At 38.3% G+C, this 15229-nt stretch overlaps 1 protein-coding gene across 20 annotated transcripts in view; it reads left to right on the top strand.

The window, feature by feature from the left end:
* RBFOX1 (RNA binding fox-1 homolog 1) overlaps nt 1-15229 on the top strand; it is a 1162974-nt gene that overhangs the window by 627383 nt on the left and 520362 nt on the right. For 18 of the 20 annotated variants that reach the window (XM_063171112.1, XM_063171116.1, XM_063171128.1 and 15 more), the window contains one exon: nt 10120-10167. The exons of the other annotated variants lie outside the window; for them this stretch is intronic. In XM_063171112.1, coding sequence (XP_063027182.1) covers nt 10120-10167 — 48 coding nt within the window. The remainder of the gene's footprint in view (nt 1-10119; nt 10168-15229) is intronic. 20 annotated transcript variants of the gene reach the window in all.

The raw sequence follows: 15229 nt of genomic DNA, 5'->3' as shown, positions 1-15229 counted from the left end.
AGAAGGAAAAATACATTTTTCTGCTCTAACGTGACTCTAACAACTTTCTAGTTTAAGGGAAATGTGTGCAGTTATACTTACCAAGGGGTGAAAATAATTCACCAAAGCAATGTTCTGAGTTCGGGAACAGTGCCATTTGTGCTCCATCAAAAATGGCCTTTATGTAATCAGTTTTTTAGCTTTGAAATTGATCTCCTGTCACCATTTTACTTTGTTTTAAATTGTGCAGCTTACATACTATCCCGTATTCATGCTTGGGTAACTTGATTGAACTGGAAGAAAAACTTTATCAAAAGCACACACTTGTGTATTTTAGCCTGTAATATAGAAAGAATAGAGAGAAAATGTACTGTGGGGGTAGCAGGTGGGGGTGATCACATCTCTGGTGGAAATTTATCCCTCAGATTCTTTTGGCCATGCTAAATTGGCATTTCTTAATATGAAATTCTCCGTTTTGTACAGATTTTTTTTGAAGCAACGTCATCAGATTTGGTGAGATAATCTTTTAAGTGGAATTTTGAAATAAGTATAACAATCTTTCTCCTGGGTCAACACATTGCCTACTTCATTAATTAAACTGGAACATTCCCATTTTTTCAATTGTCATACAGTTGAAGGTTACAGGATTGAGGATGAGGTGAAGTCAACAGTGTGATGCTTGGTGCTTTATTCCTACTGGATTTTTCTGCTGGGAATAGATGATTTAAGATGTCTGGTGAATGAGAAATTGCAGATTATGAGACTAATAAAGATAAAAAACTTTTAAAATGCATTTTGATGGCTACTTTTTTCCTTTCATTTCTCTACTAGTTTAAGAAAAGGAGGAGGAAACTGGTTTTGTTAAATTTTTTTTGATTGATCCAAATCTGTTTATTAACTTCTTGTTATGGTGCTTTAAGATTACCTGGCACCTCTATCTCCCAAATGCCAGAGCTCATTTTTGCATTCATCTTTCATACACATTATGTGGGAAAAAAATTTGCCAGTCTGAATATACTGTGAAATCAGTTATAAAGAAAAAGCAGGAACTGTTCTATTTCAGTTGTATACTGAAATGTCCTCACATACTGCACAGTACTCCACAGAGATATTTACTATCTGCGCTCCAATTAAAAATACTGCATTGGTTTATTAGACATTTAAAAGTATTTACTACTAAGTGAAAGTATTTACAACTAAGGAATCAATATTCCTTATGTAAAAAGAAGGCTAATTCCTCAGTGCACATGGATCTATAAAGAAAACCAGAAAAGTGCACAACTGAAGGAAGGGGTTTAGGGGCATGAAGGGGCCATGTGATTTAATGGTTTGTTTGATGGGGGAGGTTGGTTTGGTTTGGTTTGGTTTTTTTTCTACATCTCTTGACCATCTCTATGTGGTATTGCTGGGGTCCCCAGGATGAGGTGAGAGATGAGTCTGACTCCATGTTCTTAGAAGGCTTCTATTCTATTCTATTCTATTCTATTCTATTCTATTCTATTCTATTCTATTCTATTCTATTCTATTCTATTCTATTCTATTCTATTCTATTCTATTCTAGAGTGCTACAATAAAACTATACTAAAGAAAGAGAAAGGATACAGACAGGAGGCTTAACAAGAATGATCATGGAAAAACTCGTGACTGACTCCTCAGAGTCCGACACAGCTGATGGTGATTGGTCATTAATTAAAAACAATTCACATGAAACCAATCAAACTTGCACCTGTTGGTGAACAATCTCCAGCCACATTCCAAAGCAGCAGAACAGGGAGAAGCAAATCAGATAATATTGTTTCTTTTTCTCTGAGGCTTCTCAGCTTCCCAGGAGAAGAAATCCCGGTGAAGGGATTTTACAGAAAATATGACAGCGACAATCTCTACATCTCTTGAGATGGAAGTGTCCTTTTGCAAGAAGCTGCCAGGGCTGTTTGTGTTCAGTGATGCTTTGCTCATCACCTTAGTGCTGCTATAGAGGGCAAGGCATCTGTCTGTGGGGAACAGACAGGCAAAGGTGCTGGAGGAGCAGTGCGCTGTGTGTTTGCTGACTGCAGAGCTCCATGGATGTGCTGCTGAGACACCTGAGTGGGAACCAAGATGTGAGCTCAGCCCTGGGAGCAGAGCAGGGGATGCTAAGCTGAGCATTTGGGAGCAGAACCACGTCTGTGCCTCTGACATGTGGCTGTGTTCCTTGGCAGGGCTGGCTGAGCTGCTCTGTGTGCCAGGGAATGGCTGCGGGACACTGGCTCTGCTGGGACCGGTGTCCTTTTAGCTGTGTGCCTCTGGAAATGCTTGGGAAAGCAAAGGGCTCATGGCAGCACAGCTTGGCAGGTGTTCCAAAGCAAACTGGGCTTGTTTACCCTACACTGGGCACGGAAGAAGAAATAGCATCTCAGTCACTCTCTCCTTGCCAACAAGAACAAAAAACCGACTCTTGGTCGATAAGGAAACTTCTCAAAGCTCAATTATATCAACTTGCTGCCCGAGGCTGCAGTCCAATTCTTTATTTCCCCTGGATGTTGAAGCAATAGCTGTCATCATCAGAGCTCCTTTTGAGCTTGCTGTGGTAGGAGCAGTCCTTTGGATGCAGTGCTCACTCCTGCCTTTGTTTCTGCATTCTTATTAGTGGGATGACAAAGCACTGGGCCAGGAGGCTGAAATAATTTCCAGGGTTTGAAGCACTGATAATTTGTGGCCTGACTACTCGTGACTTTTGAGAATAGGTAGGAACTGAACCATTTTAAGTTTCTGATGGCTGTGGGTTAACCCCAGTAGGCAGCACAACCCCACTCACTCCCCCTCAGTGAGGCAGAAGTGAGAAAGTTTGTGGGTTGTTTATTAAGGGAAGTCTTGAGACCAATATGAAATTCTGCTTCACTTTTCAACTCAAGAAAGCGTAGTAAAAATATAGCCAGCTTTTTGGGAGTGCAACTGTTCTGCTGCACAGAAACAGCCATATTTTGTGAAAACATAATAAAAGCAACATAATAAAAGCATGAAACTCGACTTGTGATAATCAAAAGTGTAGTGTAATATCAAAGAGAAAACAGACCTTTACAGAGCCCTAATTTTCCAAGGCACTTCTACAGTCATCACACGTCTTCTGTCATTAATCAATTCCTGTCCTGTCCCTCTGTATGCTCGAAAAATCACTATTTGATTTAAAAGTTATATTTTTATCACTACATAGCCCAAAATGAGTGAACTCCATTTAAAAGTTCAACAGGAACCCTCTTCAGTTTTGAAGGAACTGATTCTGTGAAAATTGGACCTAAGTGAAGTATTTTTGCTATTGATTTGTACCCTGTGCCCACACAGTTGCCTCTCAGTAAACACTGGCAGCCACTTCAGCATCTTCAGAGAGTGAATCCTGCTCCTCTCAGCATCCCCACCTCTCCTTGGGGTCTTGGATCAGCTGGACTAGGGCATGGCTTTGCAAGTGATGCTCTGTCTTTTCCTCAGGCATTCATTTACGAAAAATACAGGAATACCTTTGAGCTTCTGTTTATTTCTCCGTCAAATATGGCAAAATTTAGTAAAGATATTCTAAAGGTTTTGAGGTGTCTGTGGTATGAAGCAATTTCTATGTGCTTGTTTCATTTAGGAAACCTGACTGAAAAAAATATAGATTCCTTCAGGAATTGTGCTGTGCCCTTGTGCTGTTGTTAATTTGAAAACATAAACTGTTAAATTAGGTTTCTTTCCCTAAAAGTTACATCTGTACTCTGGGTATATATTGCCAGTTGTCATCTCAGCCAGCTCACACAGTGTGTGGCCACGCTGAAATCACACCAGCAGCTTTCTCAGCTCCTTGGATTTATCAGGAATATCTATTTATCAGGAATATCTATTGACCACCTAGATGTCAGTGATTTCAAACTTGACTATTTAGGTGGCTGCTGGTCTACCTGACACCTAAGGCAATTTTATTAGATAAATAAAATATAGTTTAGAAATAGTTTTTTAACAGTTTGAAACTGTTAAAATTTACAGTTCTGGCAATTCCTGTGTATTTTCAGCCTTGAAAGGAGAGAGACATATAGAGAAATAATTTTAGATTTGACCTGTAGGTTTACATGATGTTGCATTTAGGAATCTCAAATGTTTTTGTACTGTCTAAACTGACAGCTTTACCAAATAGCAGTTTCTGTTGCCAGCTTTGAAAATGAAGCATTTATTAGCCCAAAATTAAGTCTTAACCTGATCTAGGCTTAAAAAACCAATATTTACAGCTTGATACTGCTACATGACTGATTCACATCTCAGAATTACACCTGTATCTTCTTCAAACGCTGCCCATTTTATGTGTGGTTTTGGGATATCTGAGGAGAAAGGTGGAGGTTTTACCCTCGGGCACCTTTGCATGGCTGGGCTAATGGAACATGTGTTTGGAGAGAGGAGGGGAGTGTGAGGCTGGAGGGTTCTGTGCTGGGCAGACGTGTCTGTGCATCCCTGAGTGTTTGGAGAGCATTAGGGAAAGGACAAGGGACTCCTGAAGGGGAGAGAAGGGAAAGAAAGAGGAGTGGGAATCTTTTATGTACTCCAGTCCATAAAGCTCCAGCAGCAGCAGCAGCAGTACCTGTTCCCTCAATCTTTAATTAGGAAATAGTCAAATATTTCCTTGGGGGGGGGTGGGGGGGTGGAATAAAAATTAACTCTTGATAGCATTGAAAATGAGCATGAGCAATGGGCTGGAAGCAGAAGAAAGGAGAAAGCAGAAGAAAGCAATAAGCAGAAGTCGTCGGAAAGCAGAAAAAGCACCAGAAAGCAGCAGAAATCAGAGCTGGGTGCTCACTGGCACAGCAGGGTGGTGGGTGGCTGTGTGGGAGGGCACACACACACCAGTACTTTCAAATCTCTATTAAAAATGCAGCAGCATTTTTGTAAGCAGTCATTTCTTTATTATAAAATTTGTCAGTTAAGTTTCTTAGTCTTGCAAACCTTCCTCTTACAGTCTACTTTTATCTAGAAACAAGAGAATAAAGCTTCCCAAAACCTGGAGAATTTGATTTTAAATTTGTGCTCAGATGGGTTGTTTCCTATTTCATTCAAAGTGCCCCAAGGCTGCCCTGAGCCATCAGAAATAGCTGCAGGTGGCCCAATGTTCTCCTGGTTTGAGCTTTTACACACAAACCTCTTGGTCCACAAATGTTAGTAAATGGAGATGAAGCTATTTCTTTCAAAATAAAGCTCCTCTCCTACATCTTTGACATTGCAATTGTTGAAGCCGTTCAAATCCTTGAATTGGTTTGTTAATTTGATGAGGCTTCTGCCTGACTTGCTGGGGACAAACTTAGTGAAGACTTGAATGTCACATTCTAAAGTTTCATTTTTCATTTATTTTCTTCTTCAATAAGTATTACTGTGTGGTTAATTTGTTCTCTGGGATGGATGAAATAGAACTAATATGAAATTCAAATGAATTCTTCTGCTGGCAGCCTGTTTGTTAGCAGCAATAATGAAACATAATAGCCAATGGATAGAGAAATACATTAAGTATTTTCCTCAATAATTCAGGGGTTTGAGATATTTAGCAGTCAATAAAAACATCCAGAAGAATCAATGACCTGGAATTTGTCAGTGTACTTTTTAATTATATGTATATGTATATGTATATGTATGTATATATGTATATGTATATGTATATATAATTATATATGTGTATATATATACTTATGTATATAATTATATATATACATATATATTAATATATATTAAACATCTATACTTAATTATATATATCCATAAAATTATATTTATATGTACATTATGAAATATATATGTGTATATATAATTAAATATATACTTTATATATATATATATATTTATTTATTTATTTTTTGTAAGGTCATGTTACCTTTTTAAATGCTTTAGTCATTAAAAGTAGTCCATTTCAAATATACAAATTTTAAAAAAATAAATTAAAAAATAAAAGAAGCTTCAAAAGATGCAAACCACCTTTAAGCTACTGGCTGTTTCATGAAACTGGAAGCCAGTATTGTGAGGAAAAAACCATTATTTGTTGGGATGCCAAGGACACGTGTAAAACACCTGACCAGCAATCGGTTTATCTTTCACGGGAGGCTGAGCAGCATTTTACAAGGTTATTTGCTTCCACCTACTGCTCATCGTTGATATTACAGAAGAAGGCAGGCGGGGAGCGCTGGGCTGGGGGAGCTGCAGAGGCTCATCCTTGCTCCCCTGGGCTCTGGGAGGGCACTGCGGGCACAGAACTCTGTTTGCCTTTCCCTGCGCCTTGTGTTCACATGAGGAAAGGAAACATGTTGGGAATTCTGACCATTTTCCCAAAGTTTCTGCTTTCTTGTGGCTGTTTGGGAGGCTTCTGGCAGCCTGTGGCAGCAGGGGAAGGGGTTGGGGTGGCAGGGAGGGAGCAAACTGCAGTGTGTGATAAAGCTCAGGGTGTGGGGTGTTAATAGCACCAAAGGATGCTTCAGGATAGTGATTTCTCTGTTCCTGAATGCAATTCCAGGAATGAAACTAAACATAGAATTACAGAAACTATGTAAAGTAAGGGTATGCACGTTTCTCCTGCATCCTAAAGCCAAGATCTCATTCAGGGCCATGTTACTATCAATAATTACTTTTGCTTTCTAGAGCTTTCACTTCCCTCTTTTCAGTAACATTTTTATAGTGCTACTGTCGATGAAGGTGGTAGATTTATTCAGTAACATCTTCCCATTACTGTTAATGAAGGTGGTAGATTTGTTCAATAAAATTTTTATACAACTGTTGATGAAGTGGTAGATTTGTTCCCCAATGTGTTAAACTTGAAAAATCCCAGCCCTTAAATTTGTCCTTGTTCTGCATTGCCCCCAAAGTCCTGCAGAAAACCTTGCTTTGTTTCCCTGTTGCTGTCACCAAACAAAACAGATCAAAAAGAAACTTTATATAAAACATAGAGCTCTTAATATGTTTTTAATGATGTTATTTAACTGGCTGTTATGCAGTGACACCTAGAGAGAAAAGGAATTGTGTTGGTTTTAAACTCAACTGGATGAGAGGATTTTCTATTTAAGTCTATCTTTTCCATGAAACTTCCATAGAATGCTTCCATTCTGTGAGGCTTTCTATCATTATATAAAATACCTAAAATAATCTCTAAAAAAATCCATATTTTCTGAGTTTTTACTCTTATTTTTTTTTTTTTTTTGGTGATGTAACAACATTAAAGAAGGTGCCTGGTCCATTGTTCAGATCTCTAGGCTTTTACAATTTCTTTTCAGCAACAGTGCTTCTCCATCTCAAATAATTCATAGAGCTGGGAAATTTGCAATACACATAGGAAGTGACAGCACTTTGTCATTTTGCACTTAGAGAAAGTAGCACAGATGTCTCCCAGAGAGGAACATTCTCATTTCTTCCCTTCTTGCTCTGAGATTGACAGATGATTCATTTTGATGATTTTTAAAGCTTAAGTTCTGTGTACATTTTTTCTTCAAAAGAAGTATATCTAGGATGTAGACATATACTCAAATATTTATATTTAAACATAGACTTGATTAAGTCAGTAGCCTCATTGGTTTAAAGAATTACAACACTAATTCCTTCAGAAAATTAACTGGTTTTTAGCTTGCCCTTGTGCAGAAGTCTGAATCCAGGTGTTTAGCCTTGAAAACATACAGCTATTTCTTTTAAATCTGACTGTATAATTTCAAAGATAACACGTTCTTGCAGTGAGACTGAACCCATGCAGATGTGGCTTTCATTGCTAAAGATGCAGTGGTTAATTTGTTAAGATTCAGTTTCCATATCTTTAGATAGACAGCCAAACTCCAAGGGAAGAAATGCTTGTTTAATTTTCAGGGATAAAACACTCAGCAGAAATGCTGAAATTTGCCATTCAGCCTGAATCTTTTCCTGGGACTGATCTCAGTTCCATTTGAGGTCGGGGTTCCAGGTGAGGTCTGGGTTCAATTTGAGGTCTCATTTCCGTTTGGGGTCTGGGTTCCAGGTGCTGTCCCAGCTCCAGGTGTATCTCGTTATCTCATTAACTCCTGATTGAGCAGAGCAGGCTCAGCTGGGCTGGTCCCACCTTTTTGGGGCTGAGGCTGCTCTGCTGCCTCTCTTTGCTGCTCCAGACAACCACACCGCATAAGCTGAGCTGGGAGGAAGCTGAGTTTTGCTTCATCCAGGTAAAACTGCATTTTTAATTGAGTAATGAATGCTTGTGAACTTGGGCCTCTTAGAATTTGCTTTTAATGGGAAGGGAGAGTGGTAAAATAGCAATATTCACTGTTCCATGGGCAGCAGGCAGAACCAGAGTGCTGTTGGGTCCTCAGGTATATCCATCATGCTGAGAGCCTGTATTAGCCATGACTACAGTCTGAGAGGAGCTGCTTTATTCTGCTTTCAGTTAATTTAGGTCAGTGTGTGAGACAGAGCCACTCTTGTCCTTGGTGATATGGAAAGAGATGATTCATTTTTGATTAACCAGGAAATATGTTAAAGAACATTACCCTCTCTCCAAAAGGTGACTTAGGGCACAGCTAGGACATGAAGACCACTGGTGCTAATGGAGTTTGAATTCTTTTCCCTGAGGGAGAAGGCTTTTGAAAAGCTGAGCTGTTTATCCCTCCCCAAAAAGAAGCAGGTGTAAGTATCCAAACAGGCTCAGGAAGTGAGCCTGTAGTCAGAGAGAAAATTTCCGTCTCCTCCATGTGGGAGATGTGGGGAAAGACTGTCTGGCTGCCAGTAAGAAACACTTGAAAGAAAATTTTTGAGTCTTTTATTCCCCAAACTGCAATCTGGCTCCCCATGAAAAGTGATGGAATGTAAAGAGTATTAGAGGTGCTGATTCAGGTATTAGACTGGCTAGAACAACAAGTGGTTTTTTGCTTCCTAAGAAGTGATACAACTTGATATGCCTTATGAAACCATCTTTAGTATAATTTGCTGTGAATTAAAGTATTTTTTTCCAGGAAACCTTGCTTTATCTTACTTGGTTGAATTATTTAATTTTTTGAGAACTTTCATAGGTTTAGGTAGAAAGTCTTTGGCTTTGAAGTAAAAGCAGTCCTTCATTTAAGATGAATAGACATGCTGTAGAAGAAAAGTAAATTTTTTATTTTACATTCATTTTCATTTTTTAATACGAGCTGCTGTTTGCTATCAGCATTTGAATTTATGTGCAAGTAACTCACCAATAATTTGAAATCTTCTTAGAGTAGTTCCAGCTTTGGTGAGAGGTTAGGGAAGTACTTTTCCCAAAAAATTGTCCCTGAGCCATATGTTATTCTTTTCCCAATAGAAATCTCTAAAGCTGCAATAGTTAAGCAAAATGTGCTTCCAAGAATATCCTCACTAGAAAAGAAAATTTGAGAAGAAAATTAGTAGGACACTTATCTACAAGGGTTTAGTGACTTGAATTATGTTTGGCTTACTCAGTTTCCACTAGTAACTTGCTATAAGAAGGGTGACTGAAGCAATAAATGCCTTTTGGAGTGTAATTTTTGTGATAACAATTATCCCTGCAGGTCTTCAGCACAAAAATCCATAGGTTCAATGTGTCAAAATACTTTAGGAATAAAAGGATCATGTGTTGGGTGTCCTTAGGTTTGAGATCATTTGTTTCACCCTGATGAAAACATCCAAGATATCCCCAAGTGTACCAGTCTGTGCACACACACATTTACATGTTTATCATAAACAGAAGCTTTGCTATTCTTGCATATTGCAATGAGATTCAGACACAAATCTCTATCAACTCCTAGCTAGCACTGAATAACAGATAGAAGCTTTAGCAGATTTCCTCTTTAGCTTACCTTTATATTTCTTTCAGCTTCCATAATTTATTAAAAAAAAAAGTGAGCAAGAAATATATTTTCCTCAAGATAGAAGCAAATAAGAAAATGTATACTAACAAATCATATTTTCTTCTGAGAGGTGGCTACGCTGTATTGAAATAGGTTTGGGGTGTTTGTATTTATTTTTGTGTGTTTTTTCAATCCTGTCTTTAAATTTATGCCTGTAGTAAAGTTTAATGAGCTTCACCTAAAGGCACAATACTAGACATTGTATATTTAATAACTCTGTACAAAAATAAACAGTTCTTCAAGCTGAGTTACTCCCCAGTGCTGCTCAATGTGTTTGTGACATGGGCTTCTCTGTTTGTGCTTGCAGGACACTAAAGCTGAGTGCAGTTCTGGTGTAGAAACTGAGGACAGAAAAGTAAGTGCCTTGTTTTAATGTGATTTTTCAGGCAGCTCTAGTGGCTGGGATTATCTCTGGTTGTTGTTCAGGGTTTTTTTTTTTATTAAACCGTGTGAAATTATTTTATGGTTCTTAACATGTGTAAATGTTCATGCTGTATTTTAACTTCAATGGGGAGAAATCAGTCTTACTCTTTTGAATATACTTGTTAAAAATTTGAATAACTGTTTTAGAAGAAGCAGAAGTGAATTATAGTACTAATCTCTTTGTGCTTCAAAAAAGGTTTACAAGGCAGTTGCACTTCCTATTCTTAATTTACATTGTTAACAAAGTTATTGTGAGTCTGTTATGATAAAGTTGGCATACCACGTTAAATACTTGTAACACAGCAAGATAATTGCTTTTTCTTGCTTTATAAGTAGTACCTGTGAAGCCTTTTTTTTTTTCCTTTAAGGGGTTGATTAAAACAAATGTTTCCAGTTTTATTTTCTGTGAACAAATATAAACCAGATACAAGTAGGTTTTCAGTTGTGTTCTTCACCTTACTCATGGTAAAAACTAACTAAGGAACAAAGGCTGCACAAAGAAACCTTCAGCTTAAAAAAATATGTGTAATTGTCAGAAATAAATCAATGCAATTTTCAAGAGAGAAATGTGTTTTGCTTGAAAATCTGTTGCTACTGAAATTTGAAAATCTGGATCTGTGCAGGGTATTTCTGTGTGGAATAGTAACTGAGTTTGTCGAAGTTTTGAGAACATGACATGTGATTTAAAGTCCAGCTGGTACTGTCCCACTGAGGCTGCAGTTTCTGAGCATCAGCTTGCATCAAACTCTCCAGGTGCTTCCATTTAGGTTCACGTTGCTTTAACTTGTGCTGAAATCCAGGCTGGGGCCTTACTTCTAAATCCCAAGTTTTGACTTTTTTTAGTGTTTAGCAACTATTAAAACTGCCCAAGCCAGAAGTTCTTTCTGTAATGTGAATTATGGGAAAAGGTGTCAGGAGCCTGACAATTTATTCAGCTGTTGTATTTCTTCTTCCTGGTATTGCAACTTTAATCTAGCAGAGCCCAGCCTATTGAAACTGTGGGTTTTTTCCTGGTCGATGATGCATGGTTTGTACCTCAGGAGGAATTTCAGGAGATGTGTGTCTGAGCACTTCTCTGGTGGTTTAAAGGGACTGCTCTGAGCTGGGCTGGTTTCCACCTTCAGTGACTCAGGATATCCAGAGATGGCAATTAGCAGAAAGGATTGTCTAGAAAACCCCTGGATTTTTTTTTCTTCCTTTTGTTATTTTGTTTGAGCATGTTATTTTGAAAGAGCAGGAATGTGATCAACACCCCTTGTTGCACAATCTGTTTCATCTTTTCTCTGTGTTTGATCCCAAAATTGAAGCTTCCACCAAGTTTAAGAGGCAGTTGTTCTTTCCAGTCCAGGGAGGGAGCTACCAGTGATCATCAAACACAGATCCATCAGTCTTGGTTTATACTAATGAATTGTTTCATGTTTGTTGAAAGCATCAATTAAGAATGTAACATAATTCATAAACCTGAAACATTGTAAATAAATATTTTTATTTCATTGAACTTAGAATCAAGACAAACTACTGCAATTAGGGCATGCATCATTAGTGTCTAATAATTTGCACTTCCATAATGGAATATACTACTAATGAACTATATCATTAGTAATTAATGGGAAATTTTCCCATTTAACCACAAAATACAAACCTGCAAGGTGCCTTTTCTTGTGTTCCTTTTTTTCTGAAGTTTTCTAATCTTTAACTTCTGAAGTAGAAATTTATGTAACCATGACTAAAGCATTGCCTGCAGGCAAATTCAAATTTAATAACTGTACTTATTATTTTGAAATCTATTATTCTTTAAATTCCAAAATAGCAGTTAATTATCGTAACCACTTCATCACTGTGATCTGCCTCTCCTTTCATTGTCTTCAACTGACCTTTCCATGTAAGATTTTTATTTATTTCCTGCAAGGCTAAAAGCTCCCAGGTTTGAGAATACCAGGTGACAAGCAATGCACAGTCTGCTCTCTCTGGTCTGGATAATTATGAATTACTTAATTGCCTTTACCTTTCCCTGCAGAAGACCCATAAGTGTATGTACAACTCATTTCCTACTTAATGATTTTTTTTTCTGCATTTGACACTCCCAGGCTTTCTTGTTTTGATGTCCCACCACCATTCTGAACATCACAATATTGGATGTTAAATGACTCGTGTGATCTGAGCTTTGCTTCTCAAAGAAACAAATGTAGAAAAGTGACCCTTAAATTGTCACTGGAAAAATCCTGTTAAAAACATGCCATGTGTGATTTTTGTACAAAATCCATGGATATCTGCAGCTAGCCATGTGACATTTGGGAATTTGAGCCATGATTCCAAGGCCTGTGTGATGTTCTGCTATTGCAAGGCTGATGGCAGATGGTCAGGTTGTTTTTCCTTTTGCCCATGTTTTCTGATATAACTCTGTGTGTTGGGCACAAACAAAATGGGTCTGGTGGAAGGCAATTAATAAGGATATTGGCCATTTTGCCAGGAGGGAGAATATTCCTTTGAAATCCTTCCATTTGATATAACCACACCACTGTCTGTCTCTCTCTAGAAGGCTTCTAATGTGTGCAGCCGTTTTCTTGGTGTTGCCCTTACACAGCACCATCATCTCCCATTACCTAAAAAACCTACCTTGTTTTTTATGAAATTATATTTTATAACTCTTCTTTATTTTTTTATTTAATCTCAGTTCATATCTTTACTCGGTCTGAGCAGTAATCCTTTTTTTCCAATATGTTTATATGGGACTTGCTTCAAACAGTAACCTCCAAACATATAAGTAGAAAAAGAAACTGTAAATAAGATTTCTCCCAGTCCTGCTCTGTCTTGGAGATCTGAATAGAGCACAAAGGACGTTCTTTGTTTTACTCTGCAATTGTCATATCATCAGATTAATTCATGGCAAAGCTGTGAAACCAAAACTCTGATCTGAAGTTACATCCCCTGACATCCTTTGTGTGACATTTCCACCTGACACTGCAAACTGGAAGTTAACTTACAGCGACCTTTCTGTGCTGGATAATTTTGTCTCAGCTTGTTTTCGCCATGCTGGGAATGTTTTATCCTTCAGCTCTGGCTGTTCCATCTGTGTTTTATTTCAGTTTATCCTGCCCCTGATGGGGCTGTGATGTGCAGTGCTGTTCTCCTGTTGCAAATGCCCCATTCAGCAGCAGCTCAGCACCATTAGCAGGGGGCTCAAGGTCACCCAGGATGCTCTGCTGCATTTTCCCTTCTGGAGAAGGAAGTGGCTGATGGAGAGAATATTTTTGAGATGCATCTTGACTTGAAAATGTCCCACTTCAGAGCTGGGAGTGCAGAGGCTTTATGAGAGCAGCAGAGTTTATGGCAGAGCATCAGGGCAATAACCTGATGGGTCAGGAAGGTTCCCTGGAGTGCCATAATGTTCCTAACTCCCTATTACCTGCTGTGGGCTATGGGGGAGGCAGAAATGCCTTGCCTTTTCTCTGCCTGCTGTGCAAAATATTTCATTTTTTTTTCCCTTTAGTACTTTCTGTCAGTGGATCTCAAATTACTTGGCAAACAAATTAAAAACACCTATGAGGAAAGTACTTACAGTTCTATGGCTTGAGTTGCATATGGAGAAATAGATGGATGAAGGGCAGATGTAGGCAAGGTTATAAAGTGGGTCTGAGGCAAAATGAGGAGAAAAAGAAAAGCATTGCAAATATATTTTGGTTTGTCTATTCAATGGCTTCTTGCAGGCTGTTTTGGGGTTTTTTTTAGTTAATTCATAGTGATCATATGAAGATGTTTTTTTCTCGAAGTTTAAGGGAATGTTTTTGGTTTTTTTTAGGAGAAAAAGTTTATCCAATTTCTCTGATCCTCAGATTACTGTAGAAGGGAATTAATAAGGTATCAAAAAGTGAGGAGCACCACGGAGGGACTAAGTCAGCTCCTGGCATCATAGATGTGGATTTGCTACTGTACTGTTTTCTTTCATGGTAGTCCCTTTTCCTGCGGTTTAGGGGCTCTTTAGCAGTGAATGGGAATAAGTGTCATTGTTATTCCCTTGTGAAGGCATTGTGCAATCATTGTGCATAATTATGTGCATTATTGAGATGCATTTTCACTCCCATTGAAATAATTTTTTTTTGTTGCTGTTGTGAGGGAAGATCATAGACTCCAATGGATTGGTAGGGAAGTATCTAAATTATATTTGGGTATAGATTTGGAGGAATCTAAGGAAGTTTTGAATGCTACTGGCCCCTCTGACAGAGTGAACAAATGATTCCTGATTCCCCTGCCTCTTTCCCTGGTGCACAAACAGTGCCAGGTGTTGCTGAACCATTGCAGGACAGGAACACAACCAAGTGGAGAGGGTTGACCACAGAACTGAGGAAGCAGGGGGAGCAACCCAGAGGGGGAATAATGAGCTGTGCCAGGAATAGCATCCTCCTGTCACAGCACAGCAGATGTTTCCCCTGACATCCCAGCTCATGTAAGTCAGATTTATGTGATGCCTTCCTCAGTGCAGACTTCCCACAACTTCCACAAAAGGGTGAAGTTATCTAAGGGATGTGTGGTTTTTTGTTTGTTTTTTACCAGAAAAGTTACTTGAAATCCAAGGCTGCTTCCTTCACAATTATATATATATATATATATATATATATATATATGTGGATCTATCTACATATAGATCTTGAAATCAAGATCTGTTGCTCTCCCGGGATCCTTAAACTCAGAAAACTGAATCAAACCCACAATCAACATTATTTATTGCTGTTTATACTACTTTTAGCAATATTTTTAAATCAAAGGATTTTTTTTCTCCTTTGTCTTAGTTTTGTGTTCTTTTCAAATAAAAGCAATGCTTCTGGGGAACCAGGGAGCTGAAAGTTGCCTTGCAACTTAAGACACTGCATTATTTATTAGCCAGCCTAATAAATATTGGCAATTCTAATGTGAGGAATTGCTCAGAAATCCAGTCCATTTCCTGGCATGTGGCTTGACAGAGTGCAAAGTCTTGCTGCAAAGTTTCCTGGTATTTG

This window comes from Melospiza melodia, chromosome 18 (assembly GCF_035770615.1).
Source record: "Melospiza melodia melodia isolate bMelMel2 chromosome 18, bMelMel2.pri, whole genome shotgun sequence".
In the NCBI taxonomy this organism is placed as follows: domain Eukaryota; kingdom Metazoa; phylum Chordata; class Aves; order Passeriformes; family Passerellidae; genus Melospiza; species Melospiza melodia.
Note: the sequence above shows the minus strand (reverse complement) of the source record. Positions and strands in the feature narration are given on the sequence as shown.